This window comes from Lagopus leucura, unplaced genomic scaffold, assembly GCF_019238085.1.
Source record: "Lagopus leucura isolate 7727_CA_CO unplaced genomic scaffold, USGS_WTPT01 Super-Scaffold_100001, whole genome shotgun sequence".
In the NCBI taxonomy this organism is placed as follows: domain Eukaryota; kingdom Metazoa; phylum Chordata; class Aves; order Galliformes; family Phasianidae; genus Lagopus; species Lagopus leucura.
In genome coordinates, this window is record NW_024962262.1 from 37800158 (window position 1) to 37820720 (window position 20563).

The 20563-nt window shown below is 39.9% G+C and overlaps 2 protein-coding genes across 2 annotated transcripts; one reads left to right on the top strand and one right to left on the bottom strand.

The window, feature by feature from the left end:
• Nucleotides 1-2736: 2736 nt before the first annotated feature.
• TEX30 (testis expressed 30) lies at nt 2737-8190 on the top strand. The gene is made up of 5 exons (XM_042867740.1): nt 2737-2875; nt 3629-3859; nt 5382-5433; nt 6953-7161; nt 7875-8190. The coding sequence occupies exons 1-5, from the start codon at nt 2858-2860 to the stop codon at nt 8046-8048; spliced, it is 684 nt and encodes a 227-aa protein (XP_042723674.1). The 5' UTR covers nt 2737-2857; the 3' UTR covers nt 8049-8190.
• Nucleotides 8191-9749: 1559 nt separating this feature from the next.
• Nucleotides 9750-19647, bottom strand: POGLUT2 (protein O-glucosyltransferase 2). The gene is made up of 10 exons (XM_042867739.1): nt 19279-19647; nt 17320-17525; nt 16672-16877; nt 15854-15931; nt 14115-14287; nt 12210-12447; nt 11419-11628; nt 10876-10965; nt 10232-10336; nt 9750-10018 (listed from the first exon to the last, which is right to left on the bottom strand). Exons 1-10 carry the CDS (start codon nt 19455-19457, stop codon nt 10001-10003), a joined length of 1503 nt encoding a protein of 500 aa, XP_042723673.1. The 5' UTR covers nt 19458-19647; the 3' UTR covers nt 9750-10000.
• Between the last annotated feature and the right edge of the window lie 916 nt (nt 19648-20563).

Consider the following 20563-nt stretch of genomic DNA (forward strand, 5'->3'; position numbering starts at 1 on the left):
AATGTGAAGCACGCTTGTAAGAACCAAGTTGATGGTAGAGTTGACAGGTGACATGATACTGAGAGGGTTGATAGAGTACTTTGGATAACAGGGTTGGAATTCAATGGTTTTCATAAATGAAATAAATGATCTGGAGAAATGGTAACTGTAGAAGATATGATAGACATCTGTAGCATGCTCAGGATTACACAGCCATTGCCTATGCTCTGACAATTGAGGAATAAATAAAAGGCTTTATATTCTAATCTAAGTGATTTTGTGTGAGTTAAAGGTAGAGAGTCATACTGTCATTTTCTGTATCTTAGAATGAATCAGTTTATTAATGGAAATGAAATTGGCCTAGGAACATACAGTGGGGAAAAAAATGTACTGAGTTCTCATGTTTAGGGTCTGTAACACTGCTAAAAATTATAAGTAGCAATAACATCTAAATAGGTAACTCATTTAGATTGCTGATGGCAAGACTGCAGGGGGTATTAGATTTTTTTTTTTAGTGAAAATTAAATGTTAAAGGGTCTTATATCTTGATGTTCTTATAATGTTCAAATAAAGGTAATCCTAGTAGTGACAATAGTGCTTGTTACCATTCCTAAATGTGCTTATTTATATGATTAAGAGCAATAGATAGAAACGGAGTGAAATTTCAGAATGAAAACACGTATGGAACAGAGTTTAGCATTTGCAGATTACATGAGCATGCCAAAAGTATTAATTCTTCTGATGCAGCAGTGGGAGCAGATAAGTTTGTTCCACTGTTTCCTAGCCAGGTCAGTTTACTGACAGCCAAGGAAAGAATAGCCAGGATTACCTTCTGCCAGCAATCCCCAGCTCAGTGTACCAATGAATTGTAGTAGCTGCTACTTGAAAACGAAGTGGTTGCATTTGTCAAAAAATAATGAAAGAACACAAAATCCCTCAAAAAGACCAAGAGAAAGGTATAGGGTCCAAAATTTGCGATTCCAGAAGCATATATTTTGATGGCACATCTCTACTCAAAGCATAGACCCTCTGTTTAGCATTACACTTACAAAGCCAAAAGTCTTCCCCAAGAGTTTGGTGTGGCTAATTAATGATAGATGCAATGAGTAAGCTGAGATTGCAATAAAAACAAAAACAATAAAACAGTGATGTATCAGTGTTTAATGAGCAAATCATCCAGTAAGCACAACAGCTTCTTTACTTACAAAATTACCACTAGTAGAAAAGATTTAAGTTCAGCTTGAGTAATTCACCTTCAGATTACTCTCAAATGAATCTCTAACCAAGAAGCTTACTGACTTTGTTGGCAGATGACATTACTAACTGCAGAAGATGAGCATCTGTGTGATGCAGTCACAAAATTTAACAAGTCCCAGGTTTAGATTCTGAATAATATCATTCTTTGATAAACAGCCACTGTTTCTTCAAACCCAGCTGTCCTTGGCATATCAAACCTGTCACGGGTTCCTACAGCTGTGTATATGTTATTATAACACACAACATACATTCTCAGTGACACATGTCAAACCACGTATCTGAAATAATTTTCATATTTGATGATAAACTTATATTATTGTGCATCATACATTGTTTTGAGAATAAACTTCTATTTCCAGAATTGATGTAAGGTTAAAGTTATGAAGTGAAATTCATATTTAAGCATGTAAAGAAAAATAGTCTAATTTTAAAGACCCCTGGTTGTGAACACTTAGATTTCAGAGGAATTACTGTGCATACTTGAAAATCAATCAGAATCTGCTAACATGTTCCCCTAAAAACACTGGAACCTAATCTTGAGTAGCTAGATGAGGAAGAGTTGCCTTATGGCACAAAATTTAATTTAAAACAAAACAAAACCATTAAAATTCTTACATGTGAATGTAAATCTAATCAACACATTCATTAAATATCCAGAAATTCATGAAAACAGAAAGCACCCATTAGAAATATATATTCGCAAGTATGAATCCAATATACATAGTTCTGATTCAAGTTCCTAGCCTCTGAAATATTATCAACCCTTGTGTCATAGTGAAGGATCCTTATCTTTCAGAAGGAAAGCAATTACAGAAAAAAGTGCAGCAAAACCAGCTCAGGATGACTGTACTCCCAAGGACCAGAGGCTACAGAATAGCAGCAGCCCTCCTTCCTCAGCTCGAGTCTGTACTGGATAATAAGCTAGCCTACCTTGAACATTGTGTATATGCAGAGAAGAGTTTTAAGTACTGTAATGAAGATGGGGTTAAGAAAATGATGGAGAAAATCAGAAGTAATCAGATACCAGATATGGAAAGCATAAGAAAACAGTTTTCCAGTGGGAAGGAGTTAAACGTGGAGAGACTTAACGCGATTAGTGTTCCACAAGGACTGCTCTAAAAACAGAAAGTTGAATTATCAAAAGCAGGGTTAAATAAGGTAGGTGGACTGAGAAGCTTAGACCAGTCAGGCTTCCTGCCTGCAGTTACAGGTGGACTTCTCAGGAGGACTAAATACCTGGGTCAACATTTAGTAACACCCAGCCGGCAGCACGGCAGCGGTGTAGAATCACAGAAGTGTTAAGGCTGGAAACGCCCTCTAAGATCATGAAATCAAACCATCTTTCTTTCAACACGAAAAAAACTACGGGGGGCCGTTCCTGCCCGCGGGCCAATCAAACACCACAGAACCACCGATGGGGACGGTGATGGGGGAGGCGAGCTGTCACTCAACGTGGGGCGGGATCACCTCAGGGACTGCTGCGCGCGCGCATGCGCTCTTCCCACTTCAGACGTGCGGCCGTTGGCGCGTGCTGTTGCAGCACAGGGCCGTTGTGCTGCTGTGTGCGGGTTCGTGTCTGTGCTGTAGGTTGGACTCTCCTCCTTTCCCCCATCGGAGAGGAATGAGCGGGCACGCAGAGGTATGGCCGGCCCTCCTCCCTCTCCTCTCCAGCGCCTGAGGCCCGGAGTTGTGGCTCTTGCCTTGACCCTTTGAAATTGGTGGAAAAAATTGAAAGGAGCGGTGTCAGGCTCGCGTATGCAGGAGCTTTGGGAGCAACGTCCCAGCAGAAGCGCTGGGCGTTCAGACCTCTGTCGCTGTCTGTGTATACAAACGTGACCACTGACAACCATGCGGTTCATGCGGCCTGCCCTCCGCTGGCATGCTGTGTATGCGTTCAGGTGATGAGGAAGCCACGTGGGTCACAGCACTGTGAAGCAGCAGGTGGTCACCTTCAGTTGTGGTCCCTCTGTCGCTCTTTGCCAAGGAGCAGTGGGCAGTGGTGATATTATGGCATGCTGTGGTGCAGAACAGGCTTTTCATCCCGGCTCCAGTTTGCTTTCCTTTATTTTTGAGAGTGTTAGTGTATATGGTGGCATGCGTGCTCTCCAGTCCCCTTTTTATCAGCTGGCCTTTCATATCACAGAATCAGAGAATAGCCTGGGTTGAAAAGGACCACAGTGATCATCTAGTTTCAACCCACCTGCTATATGCAGGGTTGCCAACCACCAAACCCGGCTGCCCAGAGCCACATCCAGCCTGGCCTCGAATGCCTCCAGGGATGGGGCATCCAGAACCTCTTTGGACAACCTGTTCCAGTGCATCATCACAATGTGCAGACTGGAAACATAATTTTTACTTCTTATTGAACTTTTTTTTTCTGTTTCATTTGTAGGTTAAAGTGAAAATACCTTTTGGAAACAAACAACTTGATGCTATCTTTAATGTCCCAGAGAAGAAATTAAGATATGGAGTAATTCTTACCCATGGTGCTGGAGGAGATATGAATTTCCCTCAGTTAGTCTCTTTGGCAGCCTACCTTGCATCACAGGGAATTCTGTGCCTGCGGTTTACTTGTAAAGGCCTTAACATTGCTTATAGGACTAAAGCTTACAAAACAGTTGTGGTAAGAAATGACCAAATTCTGCCAAAGATCCATGGATGTAAAGAGTTTACACATATATTTAAATATATAAATATATTTACATTCTTTCTGATTCTGAGTTTCTTAAGTTACCAGGAGAAATTAGTCAAGTAACAATGAGAAGATGAGAAGTGATAGTTAGCTGGTACAGTTAGCTAAACGGAGCAGTGACAATGTGCAAAAAGAGCAGGGACAATTCTCATATGAGCTCAAGGAGAGAAAGACGAGCTTGAGAAAAGTATTTGAAGAGAGCGAAGATGTTCTGTGGGAAAAATGAAAAAAATTGATTAGGGTGGAAATGGGAGGTAGATATTACAGAAAGGTTTGGTTGAGGAGGAGAGTAAATGAAAATATATGGCTTTAGGAGAGGTGTTTCAGAGGAAGGAAGCTGAGCTGGGTATTCTGGATCTCTGAAGGTTTGGGAATGAGAGAAGACTTCAAGGAGACAGATGCAGGAGAATTTGAGGCGAGAGATTGGGTGTAGTTGAGCGTAGCATATGAAATCCCTAAAATCTAAGTAGTCTTTGATTTCCAAATCAATTTAAATTGTTACATGGCCATATTCATCTATTTCTGCTGCTACTACATTATTTAAAATGTTTTTCTATACCTAGATTTTGTTAAAAATGAACAGTATTTTGCTGTATTTATATCAGCCTAGAGTCTCTTGTTCTGGAGCGTGGAGGAGGGAGTGGAAATGCTCCCCTGATTATCTAGCTACTTTTGCTAGGGTGTAAGAAGGTAGCTTGGGCACTTTGTATCTGGCATCAGACACTTCCGTTGTAGAACTAAGTTCAATTAAGGAATTAATTTGCATGATGTCGTTGTAATTATATTACACAGTTACATGTTACCTTGAAGTTGGACTTTGCTAGCTTTAATGTGGGTCTGTTTTCTATTATTATTTTTGTGTGTGTGTGTGTGTAAACAAGGTGTTGTTGTTGAGTTTAATGCTGATGTGTAAAGGTAATTAAAGGACCTCTATTAAGATAACATCCAATTAGTTATCACTTGAAAACAGAAAAAATTGTTGCTTAATTTTTTCTGTTCTGACTGTATCTTAAATGTTTTTTTTTTTTTTTTTTGTTGGAAATATGTTAACTTAAGCCTCAGGGTTGGATATTTGTATTACCTCATTTTTTTTTTTGCATTTTGCTGGACTAAGAGTATGTAGGTAGGTAAGCTGATACACCTAATACTTGAATCACTTAACATTTTGGTAACTTGATGATGTGTCTGAAATTTGCTGAGAGCTGTTTGAAATCTTTTGCTGAGAGCTAGTGTGAAATTGCTTGTTATATTTTTACTGCAAAATATAATGAGGTGATTTTTATGGGGAAAAAAAAAAAAGTAACTTCTAATAACTGTTCCTTGCTTAATCTGCAGTGCTGAAAGTGCTTGCCATTTTTGTGTTTTAGTGTCTGCAAACAAACCAAAATGCTCAACCTCTTAGCTGTCTTAATTTTTACTGTAATATTTCTTTCCTGTCGCATTTTTTTTTTAGGAATACTTAAAGCTTTCTGATGATTATAAGCTTTCAGGTGTCTTCCTTGCAGGTATGGTTTTTGTTATCTGTAATTTTCTTGTATACTGACTGTAATGAAAATGATCTGTAATTCCTCCATTCTTGGAGTCTGTCCTGCCTTGGTAAGAAGTGAAAGAACAGAAGTGGGTGACAGTTTTCAGTTTTCAGGAGGCACTGAGAGCTCGGTGTCTAGCACAGGCGCAAGCTGAAAAAACTGCCTGGTCAGTATTGCTTAGGCAGAGCAGTTCAGCTAGGAGCATCTTCACTTCACACACTCATTCTTCAATTGAATGCTCTGTAATCTTTGTAAATTGACTACAAGTCCACTGATTGCAGTGGGGACACATATGCCAAGGTCATTTAGCAGTCTGGATTTTGGTGTCCTACAAGCTCTTTAACTGATGGATGAGCCCAGTGGGTGTACAGCTTAGCTTGTCTCACGGCTGCTTTGAACACTGTTTCTTGGATCACAGGTGGGAATATCTAGCATTATCCTTTTAAATAATTTTTTTTTTTTTAAGTGTGATCATCTATTCACTGTCCTCATGATACTGGAGATTTCTTAGAAGGATAAGGAAAAATTCAGAAGACTATGTTTTGCAGATAGTTTGGGAGAAAACTTGCTTATCTCTTGTAACTTGCAAGGCTGTTCTCTGATAGAACTCTGAGTTCTCTGATGATCCCCATGGACTTTCCTAATTAAACTTCTTGGAGAATCCTAGTTAACTGGTAAACAGCTGTTTTCCCAAAGCAGATTTTGATGTATAATTCTAGTGGCAGGTAGAATATCAACTACATTGTGTGATAAAAGGAAATAGATGGGGGTAACTAGGAATAACTTGATACTGGAAACTTAGAATGTTGTCCGACTAAGCGAAACCAAATCTGCCCTGATGCAAGTTAATCCCACTGGAATCGACCACTTCTGACACTCAATTATAGAGCATTGTCAGCTCGTATGCTGCTTCTTTGAGCAGATATTTTGATATCCACTCAATGTTATTAACTGACCTCATGTTTACAAGTTCATTCTTTATTTTTATTTTTTAATCCTTTTTGCATTTAAGTTGAAATTTGTTGTGTGCATAGACACTTGTTGGACTAGTTTTGGTAATAAGGAGAATAAAACTTTGTTTTGTTCTATGATATTTAAGGCTGTTTGAAAAAAATCAATGGAAGGTAATTGCATTGTTGTTTGAAATTCCAGGGGTCTGTAGCGTAGGACCTCTTTCTCTCCCTCTCCTCCACCAATAGGAAGGGTTGCTGTTCTTCTCAGTATTACAAAGGATCCCTGTCCATTTATCCTTTTTTTTTTTTTTAATTTCTTTTTAAAATGAAATCATACTACAACCAGACAATTGTCTTCAGCAGAAGTATGTTAAATTTATAATTTGTACTTTTCATAGAGTAGATAAGTATACCTAGCATTTTGTACTACCAGTTCACTAAAATACATTCATTTTGATTGGTTTTATAAGTTGTTAATACTGAGAATGCAGATGAGGTGATAGTGAATATACTTTTTTCCTTTATTTTAACATGGGAGAAAGGCCGTTCCATGGGTTCACGAGCTGCTGCCTCTGTGATACATCAGCTTAGCCAGGAAGGTAATAATGATGACTTCATTCAGGGTCTGGTTTGCTTATCGTACCCTTTGCATCGACCAAAACTGCAGTCCAAGCTCCGGGATGAAGATTTATTATTTATCAGGTGCCCGGTGCTGTTTGTCTCAGGATCAGCAGATGAGATGTGTGAAAAAGTGAGTATCCTTGTAAATCTCTCCGTGACAGGATAGTGTGGAAGAACAGGAATGAATCTGAGTGATGTTTGTAGTGATATCCACAGCTGTAACTTTGATTAGCAATCTTCTCTAAATATACATCTCTGATGGAAGATTTAGGTAGAAAACTTCATCAGATTTTGAGAAACCTGAGCTGATTTCTTTTAACTTTAGCATGTCTGGATCATGCTTGATCATCTGCTTTAGGAAACTTACCTTTTTGTAAATAAATAATTCTGATTTTAATGTTTTGTCCTTTTTTAGTATGATAGATTTTACAAATTAAGCTGCACGTGGAAGGGACAAGTAATTTCCTGTTCTATTTCCACCATTTCAAGTCACTGCAACTGAGTGCTGCTATTGTACTAATCTGCCTTAGTCACATTTTCATGACATTCTTCTAGCAAAGCAGTTCTACCCACAAGTCAGCCATTTATGATAGTATTTTTGTTGAGAACAGGCGTGTAGTGATCAGAATGCAGTGTTTTTCTGTCTTAATTTCTTGCAAGGTAAATATCTTTTGTTCTTGAATACTTCAGCTTGAATTTGGGACAGTGTGTAATGTACATGCAAAACCATTTTGTTTTTAAAAGCTGCCTGCTATGTTTTGCATAGGCTAAGTGAGGGATGAGTGCATTCTACAATTAATAGCAGCTAATTTTCTAAATTTCTCATTCTTATTTGCCCTGTAGCAATTGTTAGAAAGTGTGGCAAGCAAAATGAAAGCCCCTAAAAAAATCCATTGGATTGATAAGGCAAACCATGGGATGGCAGTTAAAGGCCGAACAGAAGATGATGTCATGGAAGAAATAAATGTACAAGTTTTTTCTTGGCTTAGAGAGAATATTGGACTGGAACACAAATGACTTGCAGTGGTTGAGTAATATCTTCAGTTGGCTTTTCCAAAATGCAACACATCAGCTGGAGATGCGTTTTTGAAAGCAAATGTTTTCCAAGGACTAAAATGTAAATATTTTTTTATGAATGTAAAAAATATACAAGACAATAAAGAACATTTTAAAGGAAAGATGGAAAATCTATCTGGACAGTACTGTTTTTAGTAACTCCATTTGAAAAGTATTTAATATTTAATGTTCTGCATTACCAAGTAAATATTGTTGGTGTCTTTTATATATTCAAATATTATTTTGATACCAAATCTTTTGATGCCTTTATCAGCTGAATTAATACCTGTGAGCTGAAATGGCTGGTTGGTCCTGAGAAAAGCATCTTGATGCTGTCTTCTGAGGTGGTTGTCTCAACCCCATTGCTAAGAGTTCCCCAAAACTCCTCTGGTTGTGCAGCATTCTTATGGCTTTCAGCTTGCTGCTACAGTGCGACTGGCTGTGAACTGTGTGAACTGGCAGTTCTAACCTGGAGGTTCTTACAGGCAGATGAAAGTTAAGCATGTGAATCAGCTATAATAGACTTCTATCACGGAATGCCTCAAGAATGCTGATATCCCAACAATAACATGCAGTAAGATGGTACATATCTGAATGTTTATAGCTGATTTCTAAAGGAACATAAAATAGCCTTACAGATTTGAAGGTGGCAATGTTACAGAGAAAATAAATCCTCACTTTTGATGGGGAAGTTGTGTTCAAACTTGAGAACTGGATGAATTTAAACTCGACTTTAGATCTGTCAGAACAGAATTTGGAGATGTGGTTGGTATGTTCATAAGTTGAGCTCCTTAATATCTGTGGAAAAACAGCTCCCTTGGCTATTTTCTGTAGGAGGGGTGCTCCAGCCCTCTGATCATCTTCGTGGTCCTCCAGCACTTGCTCCATGTCCTTATGTTGGGGACCCCAAAGCTGAATCTAAGTATCTATCTCCCATTCACCCCCTTCTATATCCTCTTCCAAGTGATGCAGGAGAGCATGTTATGGAGACTGTCATTAGACCCTAACATTTTGACCCTTTGGCTTTACCACAGTCTCTCTCTGCCCTTGCTCCATGTTGGGTCCCTCCCATGGGATGCCATACTTCCCAAACTGATCCTGAGTGGGTTTCCCACAGGCTGCAGCTCTCCAGGCACTGTTCCAACACAGCTCCATAGCATGGGGCCCACCCTGCAGGCATGGTCTGTGTCAGCATGTGTCCCCACAGATGGCAGCTCCTGCCCCATTGAAGGCTTCTCTCCATGGGCTGCAGTCTGAGGCTGCTCCTGTGGGGACTCTGGTTTATTTTTGCTAGTCAGTACTCCATATTACTACTTTTTTTTTTTTTTACATTGTGGAAGCATCTTTGAAAAATCATGGAACTTAATTTTTGGATCTAATATGCATGTAGTGTTCTAAAGGGCTGTATTTTTCCTTCAGATTAAAAAAATACATTACAAACCATACAGTCATTGTCTTTGGGAATATTGCTTCTCTCAGAAGGAACAAAATGGTAGACTGAGAAAGACCACTTTGGATACATACAGTGGGGAGTAGATTTGCAGGTTTCATCTGGATGTTTTTGCAGAACATATTTGTAACTAACCTCACTATACTGAATATTCTGTCTCAGTTTATTGAGAGTATCTACTTGAAAAGTATTTCAGAAGCGTAACAAATGGCTGTTATAAACATGGTTTTTATTTAAAAAAAATATAAAAATTATAGTGTTTTTTTTTGAACAAGGCTCCATCACTATTGCATGATAAAAAGGAAATAGGTGGTGACTGGTTTTCTTCCATATGTAGATCATGACAGAGTAAACTTCATAATATCCACTGAGGTTTTAATTAAATTTTTCCTTCTTTCCTTAAGAAGTGATTTTGAATGTAGGTAAATACTCAAAAAAAAAAAAAAACCCACAAAACTTTCTGTCAGAGTTCGTCTTTGGTCTGTAATCAAAAAAGAATAAACATTTTTCAGTTAATTGGAAACTCAAATTTCAATTGCGTAGTCCTGAAAATGCAGTAATAAATGTTTCTAAAACATTAACAGCCTGGAAACTGATAGATACTATGTGAATATCGAGCAATGATTGTTCCAGTCTGGTTGAATCTGAACTAAATACATTCAACACTGTATATTTAACAATTTATGTGTTGTACCTTTTTTCTGTGGCAAGTGCAAGGAAAAAGGTCATCCTCAGGCTGCTGCACTTTCTCCATGCCGTCTCTGATTTTTGGCTCGCTCACTTGCAAACTGGAGTATTCCTAAGTTTTAGAAAGAAAAGTGACATCAATTCATAAACTTACTACATTATATACTCAGTTGTAAATAATGCAACAGCTTGGCTGAATAATTCCACAAAAATTCCAGAGCTCCACAGTCTGTTACTCCATCCACACTGTGACACAAAAAGAGTAAGGAGATACATAACTGTTGACAGGAACCCCTTTGGGTGCCTCGCTGCAGTTTCAGTATCTTGGTGCTAATGCACAGATATTTTCAGCTGTGGCTCATGGAGTGTGTGTCTGATGTGGAATTCTTTGATCATTGTAAGCAACATATTATTGCAGATTACATCAAGATTTATAGGATCTGATTGCTTCTCTCACATCATGCCAAAGCTTAAGGAGCTTCGTAGGAAACAACTGCAAACAATGTTTATACACCAACTGAAGTTCTTAATTGTTGCTGCGTGCCTTATGGCTTCAAGTACTGCATTGGCCAATTTTCAGCAGCTGTGTTGTGTGAACTCTCTTTCTGGGATTTCTATTTTTGTAGTGGTAGCAGTTAAAAATATACTTACCTGGAAAAGTTTGAAATAGTAGCAAAAGATGTGATCTCCCATGAGATTGTTTCTTGCAAATTCTTGTCCAGATTTTGCAATCTTTTTTGCCTGTCAAAGATAACAAAGGTTTTTCTTTTCTTGTTTTTGTTTTTAAACAATTCTGTAAAAATAGTTCTTTCGGGGCTCTTGCATTGATTCCAGAGTCATGTATAGCGTTGGCAGTTTAGGGTAACTTATCATTGGTATTTATCTAATGTTTAAAAGTCCCTGCTCTGAATTGTCCATGAAATTATAAATGTAAATCTCTTACTGATGAATGGAAAGCATCAGAAATTTATGCATTCTTAACTTCATAAGTAAAGAAGTCTCCAAAATACAGTATAGTTTCCAAACTAAGTGCAGTATTGTGTACCTTTAAAAAGTACTTTTGTGCAGTTGATGACACTTACTCTGATGTCATTTCAGAAGGAAACGGTAGGGTTTTTAAAAAAAATAAATGCACTTTTACTTCCTTTATTTTGTCAACAAACATTGCTGAGTACTTCTAAACGTGTATTTTACCTCTTCATCATGCTCTTTTGCCCACTGTAGTTTTTCTAGTAGATCGCTCAGGTCACTTTTAAATGGAATGTAGTGTTTCCATGGCTGCAGCTCATTATAAAAATGCTCATAGTAGATGGAGTCTTGCTTTAGCACTACACTGTTTCCTGCTAGTAGGTAAGGCAATCTATATGCTGCCACTGTGCCATCAATATTAATTTGGTATTTGTACTGGAAAAAAAATGACCATATGTTATTAACAGACAAGACTCAAGTAGCTTGGTTAGAGTGTATTAATCTGAGGGCACTGGTATTACTGACTTGCCGAGATTGAGAAATGTAGGATTGGCTAGGCAAGCACCAGTTTTTAAGTAGCTTTTGTTATTTAGTTTGGAATTCATCACAGTGCAGGGTACACAGAGATGCCCTCTTCATCAGTTAAGTTCTCCAGAATTCTTGGACGCTCATCCTCGGATGTGAGGGTAGATGTGCCACTTCATCCACTGATTTTCCCACTATGTTAGTTATGTTAGTAGTCCTGATCGCTGAATCAGGAAAAAGAAATAAAAAGGAACTTGGAGTTATTAGATTACAAAAGGTTCTACAGAACCTTCAGATGTAAATCAAATATAATTATTTGCAATCTTAAGAGCTACACATCAGTTAATCCCAGTGGAGGGATGCTTATTCATGCTTGTCATTGGTGTTGTGCTGAAAAAATAAAATCATTGTATTATAACTAATATTTACAAAGTTATTTGATAATGGGAAACACTGAGAAACTAATTCTACAAAAATGATTACTGGCTTACCTTAAAAAAATCAAAAAATGAAATGTGCTTGACAATGGGGCCATAAAGGTTCTCATCGTGTTTAAAAAAAAAGAAGTTTGTGAAAGCAGCATCTATAATCTCTGGATATTTTCTACTGAGCTTTACAAGTTCAAGCCTCTCTTTGCGGCTGTCACGTCCTCTCCAGAATGCTGTGGTATTCTTGTCTTCCCATGATGGGCCAGTATTTGCTTGAACTGACATCATATCCAGACTGACTCTGAAGGAGAAATAAATGATTTAATGGTGATGCCTCTGGAATTATTTTACATGTGATTTTAATTTATTTAAGTGCAGTTACTTGAAATAACGTAGGAGTACTAATAGGTAAATACCAAACATTTAAATAAGTCGTAAGTACACCCATATGTGTATTGTATCAGTAATTCTTACAGTGATAAAAAAAAGGTAAGGAATGTTCATAGTTCAGAGTTCATAGAATCGTCATAGAATGGCCTGGGTTGAAAAGGATCACAATGATCATGTAGTTTCAACCCCCCTGCTATGTGCAGTGTTGCCAACCACCAGACCAGGCTGCCCAGAGCCACATCAGCCTGGCCTTGAATGCCTCCAGGGATGGGGCATCCACAGCCTCCTTGGACAACCTGTTCCAGTGTGTCACCACCCTTTGTGAGAAGAACTTCCTCCTAATATCTAACCTAAACCTCCCCTGTCTCAGTTTAAAACTATTCCCCCTTGTCCTATCACTATCCACCTATGTGTACAGTCGTTCCCCCTCCTGTTCTTATGCTCTCTTCAAGTACTGGAAGGCCACAGCGAGGTCTCCCTGGAGCCTTCTACTCTCCAAGCTAAACAAGCCCATTCCCTCAACCTTTCCTCATAGGAGAGGTGCTCCAGCCTTCTGAACATCTTAGTGGCCCTCCTCTGGACTTGTTTCAAGAGCTTGGCATCTTTCTTTTGCTGGGGGCCTGAAGCCTGGATGCCATACTCCAGATGGGGTCTCACAAGAACTGATTAGAGGGGCACAATCACCTCCCTCTCTCCCTGCTGGCCACCAAGTTCACAGCTTTGTCCCAAGATGGTATCCAAGACAACACCAATGACAACACTGTGTGTGGAAAGAAGACCCATCAGCTGCCATGGAAAAGAGTGGCTAGAAGTGGATATGATTGCCAGACAGATGGGTGAGGAAGGGTAATGCAGTAACTGATAATGGTGACGAGGCAGCCATGATTAGTCCAAAGCAAAGTTTGTATGTAACTAGCTAAATAGAATATAAATAAATTACTTAAAAACCCCGCTGAATTAAAGCACAAAAACTGTGGGGGTTGGAAGTAAGCAAAGGTTAGAAACCCAATCTTAATGCACTGCTGTGATAAAAAGGCTAAAAATGACTAATGAAAATATCTTAGAAGCTAACTTCGTAGTGTTCCAACAACAGGATTGTTGTGATGGCCAGTTACTATCAGTAATCAGAGCAGGAGATAACAGATCACTTGTTGAGAATTCTGGCTACAAAGAACTATAAAAGACACAGTGTTCTAGAAAAATCAGGGAGAAAGAGTCCTGGCCACTGGTCAGCGTGTTCACTGAGGTGAAACAAAGGAAGCAAACAAAGTTTTCCCCTTAAAAATACACTCTAAGTGCTGTCTACAGTGACTTGAACACATCTAGACAAATGGTTATTTTTGAAATAAAAGTGTAATAATAACATTTTTTGAGTAAAAGAGAATGGTTTCATCCATGTAATTTATATTTTATATTATGCACAAATTGATTAATGCTAAGATAACTGACTACATAGCTACTGCCTAACTACAGTGTGCCAATGTCTCAATGAATAAATAAAACAGTTAATTTACTGAAAAGATGTTTTTGGAAGATCATTCACTATGAGCTTTGTGAACAACTTAAAAGATTTCTTACCGTCCCATAGTCTCCAAAACCGAATCTGTTAAGTCATATGTTGGCATGACAATGTCTTTTGATTCACTTGACCCACACCATGAGAATATAGGGTGCAGGTTCTGTGGGGGTTTCTTTTTCTCCAGAGGCCAATCCCCTAAGTTAACAAAAAACTCTACATCTGGCATTTTCACCTAGACAAAAGTAAAGGAGGTACAAATTCTCAAAATACACATACACATGTAAAAATAGAATTAAAACCTACTGCTGACTCCCCACCACATATACATATCTCAAAGCATTTCTCCTCTAAAAACACCCATGTTCTTCAATGCACAGTGGCTGGTTACAGTCTAACATTTCAAAATTCTTCTTTGACTAGAATAAGTTTCATTAATTTTCTTATTAAATTTACAGAGAAATTAATTGTGTGTTGAATATAAAAACCCTTGAAATGATTGATATTTTTCTCTAATGACTTAGCAGAGACATGCAGAAATTCTAAAGACAAAGACCCAGAACAATACTTCTTGTCTTCAGTACACATCCTGACAGAAAAGGTTTTGCATGCCTTCATTTCAAACGGGGTTGGCTATACTTTCTAATCCTCAGCTCTTAACTTCATTAGTACAGTGCCATCTAATGGTTATAACGGCCATAGAAAAGCGTTGCGTTACATTTCATCTACATCATAGAGTCATTGAATCTTTCATCAACTGACACCCCCAAATCCTTCTCTTCAGAGCAGCAATGGCTGCTCTCAAGCCATTCTCCTCCCAACTTGTATCTGCACTTGGGATTGCCAAATGCACAACCTTGCACTTGGCCTTGTTGAACTTCATGAGGTTGGTATGGGCCCATCTTTCAAACCTGTTCAGGTCCCTCTGGATAGCATCCCTTCCCTCTAGAGTGTCAACTGCACCACTCAGCTTGGTGTCATCTGCAAAACTGCTGAGGGTGCACTCAATCCCACTGTCCATGTTGCCTACAAAGATGTTCAGTAGCACCGGTCCCAGCACCGATCCCTGAGGAATGGTCAGTGACAGAACCATTCAACAGGCTAAATCTTTAGCACAATAGATTTACTGCCTTTCAGTGGCACTGATAGAATACTAGTTCTGAGCATATAGAAAAAATTACATTTCTTTCATTTATTTAGTCTGCTAATGTGTATATTTGTCATAAAAGAAAATTACACAACTTGAAAGAAACGTACTTGATTTTTGGATGATAAACCCAAGTTGTTCCATACCAATTGTCTTATCTTTCAAGGTGCTTTTGAAAACGTTTATTACTTCTGAATATACTTGTAATGATTAATTTTAGGTGAACAACTCTATATTTCAGTAGCTCCTGTCTATTTCTTTCCCTTTAAAGACAAGTGCTTTGTCTTTTTACAGTCAAAAATAATAGATACTGCTCAACTCTGATATCTTGACATTGCTGTTGCTACCCACATTTCTATGTGCTGAAACTTCAGCTCTACCATATTTTGTTAGTATGTACTCAATTATTTTTTTTTTCCAGATATTTCCTAGAAAAGAGTCTGTGCAGTGTTTTTTGCTTGAGTTTCTCCACATGCCACTAATGGGATTTTAGTGCTTTCCAACTTAAAGGAAAATTAATCTGATCTTATCCATTATCAAGAAAATAAGAGCTTTTTAAGGGAAACAGCAACAAATTATACTGAAGTATATTTGTTGAGCAAAAGTCTAATAAACTAGAACATACAGAATAAAGGACTATATCAATATACTCACTTTTCTTGTCAAAGAAAGAAGTATAGCATCCATGAAAATTCTGAAGCCAACATGTTCCCCATACGTCTTTATATAAACCTGAAAATAACCCAAATATTTTACTGATCTGATGTTTTCAACATCAGAGAATGGCTGACACAACTTATAGCTCTTTTAGTAACTTAGTTAACTAGTCAGACTGTACAGTTGATAGATTTATTAATCAGCTGGGATACTTTACAAATCTCTCTCTAATTCATGATGGGAAAGGAGTAGGGTGGAATGTTTTGCTTGTTTTTCTTGTTTTTGTAGACATTTTAGATCTGTCTCATGGGAACAGAAACTGGTTGCTGGTTTCTGTTGTATTCTATTGTTCTCATATCCATAACAAACTACTGAAGTAAGTACAGTTTTATTACAGAGAATTGTAGCTCTGATCTCAGTTGAGCTAGGTGGTATTTCTTCACCTCAGAGTTATGCACAATGTAGTCCACTGATGGATGATCATGACACTCCATGTTAATTGCAGAGAACAGAAAACAGAACTACTGTTTAAGAGACTTAAAGTTCTGTTCCCACTACTCATACTGATTGCTCAGAAAGTAATTTGCCTTCACTGTGCTTCTATTGTTTTAGTTGTAACATGGACAAAAAGCATTTTACAAAGCAGAACATATATTAATAACTTATATACAAACTGCAGGGACAGAGGAGCCATCAAAATAAGTTTCTTAAAGAACAGGTAACAAGAGGCCTTTCAGCTGGAAACAGCCAAAACGCCTGATTGTATCACTTGCCACCAAATCCTCACAAGTACCTCAGATCAACCCATACTGTACCTCATTGTCTTTGATGGTGTAATGACACAAGCTCTGTCTTTGTCCAAACCTCTGTGGGATTTCTATTGCAATCTTATCTGGATCAACAACAGGAAAATTTGCTAGGTCTCTTTGAATCTGTGGAAAGACCTGGGGACAGTTCATCTCTTCCAGCCATACACTGCTCTCTTCCTGAGGACAGTCACAGTTTTCATGGTAAACCGGTCCTGTTAGGAACACATTTAACAGGTTTTTTTCAGTAAGTCACAGTATAAAGCCACTGAGATCAGAAAAGAGAGTCAGGCACTGGGTGCTAGTACTTTAGGGCCAAATCTTCAGCAACTCTAAATAGACATGGGTTGTTGGCTTTTTTTTTTTTTTTTTTTCCTACTACAAGGGAGTCATGCCTATCTACATCAGCCTCTATATGAACCCTCCACATATACTTGCTTGGAATTAGATTCACAGCATTTGTTCCTTTTTACTATAGTGAATAGTACACATAGGACACTTACAAATAGTCCATAATTCCAATGGGATTTGATAGTCCTCAACATTTCCAGAGAAGTGCTGAGGCCCTGCACAATTCTATGTCCTTGAAAACACTCGAGGAGATAGTTTCTGAGAAAAAGCCACAATATGAAATCTAAGCAGTATGCTGCTTCTTACCTTTTAAAATATATGGAGACTTTGCAACATGTTTATCTTTGGTTTTGACTTCTATCTTCAGGCTTTTGTAGCTTGCATACATCCTATATCTCACAATGAAGGAACCATCTTTCCTGTCCAAAACTTGAACACCAACCCGAGTGAACTGTTCATCAGGAGCAGTGATCTTCACCTGGAATGCATTTTCACCTGGTGATGAAGTGAACCTACCAAGAGAATAAGCAAGAGCTTAAATAAGAAGCAAACACACAACAGTTTTCTTATTTTTCTCATTATTTTTAAAGTTGACGGGTTTCCAGTGACTTCACTGAGCACTAGTAAGTCTTTATCAGCACATCCTAATGTTTGCAAAGCAGGCATGATTTTCCTGAAGATAATTTTTGTCAGGTTACCTCAAATGAGTCATGCATTTTAGAAACAACAGGTATCAAAGCACTTCCACTCAGATATTCATGAACATATCTTGAAAACTACTTGGTGCTCTACATACTGAACAGTGTTGGAAATACTGGTCTTTGCTTTGAATACTTGGGAACAGAGTACCTTTAAAAATCCAGTGGAGAGTGGAGCTCTTGGTTAGTAATAGCTCAAATGTAAAATAAGAAGGTAGAGAGCACAGAAATAAATGGATCTTGGTGGATATAATAATATATATATATAATATATATATCAGAACAAGTTTCATTTTACCAGCTTAGCAGTACTGGTTTTGTTGTTGTTGTTGTTGTTTTTTTTCCCCATACAACTAATTCCAGTTTATTCCTTTTCCAGATATTACTTAGAGAAGTAAAGAATGAAGTTAAACATCTAATAAAATTTGCAATCCTTCATCTTTATGGAAGGTTGTGAGGGGAAAAAAGGGATATTCACAAATGCTGGTATTTTGGTAAGGAAAAAAATACTGTAGCAGGACCACATCATTCAATTATGTACTTGTCCAGACCTACAAGAGAGCTGCCAGTTCAATTGGAAATATTTGCTGTCCAAGATAAGTTGAATTGACAGCTGCCAGGCTTGTGAGGTCAGGACTTATCTCCTGCTGGAAGCTGCAGAAGAGGTATGGAGAACCTTGTCACATCCCAATACTGGGCTGAGATGTGGCTGAGGAATCTCTCTAGACCTAGGAATTGAGAAGTCTTGGAGCAATCACTATGGAATCAGAGTAATGTGGAGTCCATTCCTGTAAGGATACCTGGATAAAGCCATGCAGCCCTGCTTAGGAAGAAAATGAGAAGATACACCAATGAAATGGAAAGCCACATGTTTCTTCTGAACACTAAGTTTACCTACTTAATTCCTATGAATCATAGAATTGTTTGAGTTGGAGGGAGTCTTAAAGTCCATTTAGTCCAACTCGCTTGCAGTGCACAGGGATACCTTCAGCTTGATCAGGTTGCTCAGAGCCCTGTCCAGCCTGACTTTCAATGTCTCCAAGGACGGAGCATCCACCACCATGAAGTCACCTAATGATCTACAGCATACACCCTAAATGACTCTACTGATCTGGAGCCACCCTGTGTGAGAGAAACAGTCATATTTATCACAGTGGGATAGGCAGGACGCTCACATAGCTAAATTGTAAATTAAACACCCCAGTTACTGCTGTGTTTGATAAAGCTGATTAAATCGTAAACTGTTGCCTGGACCAAGGATACACTGTTTAGCATTTTAGGTTTTTTCATCTCATCCCATTGCTAGTATACGTGCAAACACATCAGAAGCTGCTTAGCTTGGGGAAGGTCACACCGCCACACGCCTGGTGTGGGGAGGTAAACGCTGGAGGAGGGCAAACAGAAAAACCCAGTTTTTCCCTCCTCGTAATTTATTTCATCATCTTGACCGGCAGCGGGAAGGCGGACGACTCCTCCGAGGTAACAAAGTAACTTTTCGACCCATCTCTCGCGCTTTTCCTCCCATCAGCGAAGAGCAAAGTCTGCGGGGAACAGCTGCCGCACTTACCTCCGCCCCTCGGTGTCCACGGCCTGCAGGTAGAAGTAGCGCGCGGGTAGCACGGCCTCGGCTCGCAGCCCGGGCCCCCATACGGCGCTGCGCTCGGCGCTCAGCCGGCCCCCGCCGCCCCCGGCAGCGCCCAGCGCGAGGACCCCCAGCGCCACGCACCACCGCCAAATGCTACACATTTACAGGTCTACCCCCGACAGAGCTGCACCGCCGAGGAGCCGGGGGAGCGCAGCGACGAGGGGAAGCAGCCGGGAAGGCCGGGACCCTCGTCCTTCCCTCACCGCCGCACCGGGGAGTTCCGCATGGGGGCGGGGAGGGAGCGGGACGCGCGGCTCCTGGTCCCCGCGCGAGTGGCTGCGAGAGCGGCCGGCCGGCTCTGCTCAGCGCAGCATCCCGCAGTGAGCGAAGGAGAGAGGGAGGGGGGCGGACTCCCGCCTCCTCCGGCGGCCACCCGAGCCGCGGGCGAGCAGCACTTCCCTGAGCGGCGCTGCTGGGAGATGTAGTCCTGCGGGGCGGCGGCGGACCGAGCCGGGATAACCCGAAGGTCCCGCAGACCCGCAGCGCCCCGAGCGGCTGAGCAGCTCTGCCGTGTACCCAAAGGTCGTCTCAGCGGAACGAGCCGGCTTTGTCTCTGCTTTTTGCGGTAGGTTCTCGGCATGACATATCGAAGTCGCCCAGAGTTTGTGCTGGCTATCTGGCTGCGGTGTGAGAAGTGAAAGAGTTTAGCGTCCTATAACCGGGCACAGCTAAGGACCGTATGGTTATGGAGTCACAGATTCGCACAGGATTGTAGGGATTGGAGGCCACTCTGGAGATCATCGAATCTGACTTAACCTGGGCAAGGAAGACTGAGCAACAGAGGAAAAAGTCGAAATTTCTCCAAATGGATGAGCTGGTGGATCAGACAAGCATTGGTAAGATGGTAGTGCAAAGGTGTAAGCACTGCTAAGGCACCAGGCACTGTGTATGTCCACTGTGCATAAGGACAGCTGTGCCAGAGAAAGTCACAGAATCATAGAACGGCACAAGTTGGAAGGGACTTCAAGGATCATGAATCTCCAGCCCTCCCACCACAGGCAGGGCCACCAACCTCCACATTTAATATTAGACCCTACCCCATACTTCATAACACAGTAATGAGCCACAAGTAAGACTAGAACGAATGAGATCCCGGTGGATCCCATGTTTGGGTTTCATAGGAATTGTGGATGTGGCATGTACTGCTTACCTGACTGCTGACTGTGTCCTCCATGATCTGGATCCACAAGTTTATCAGTATGAACAG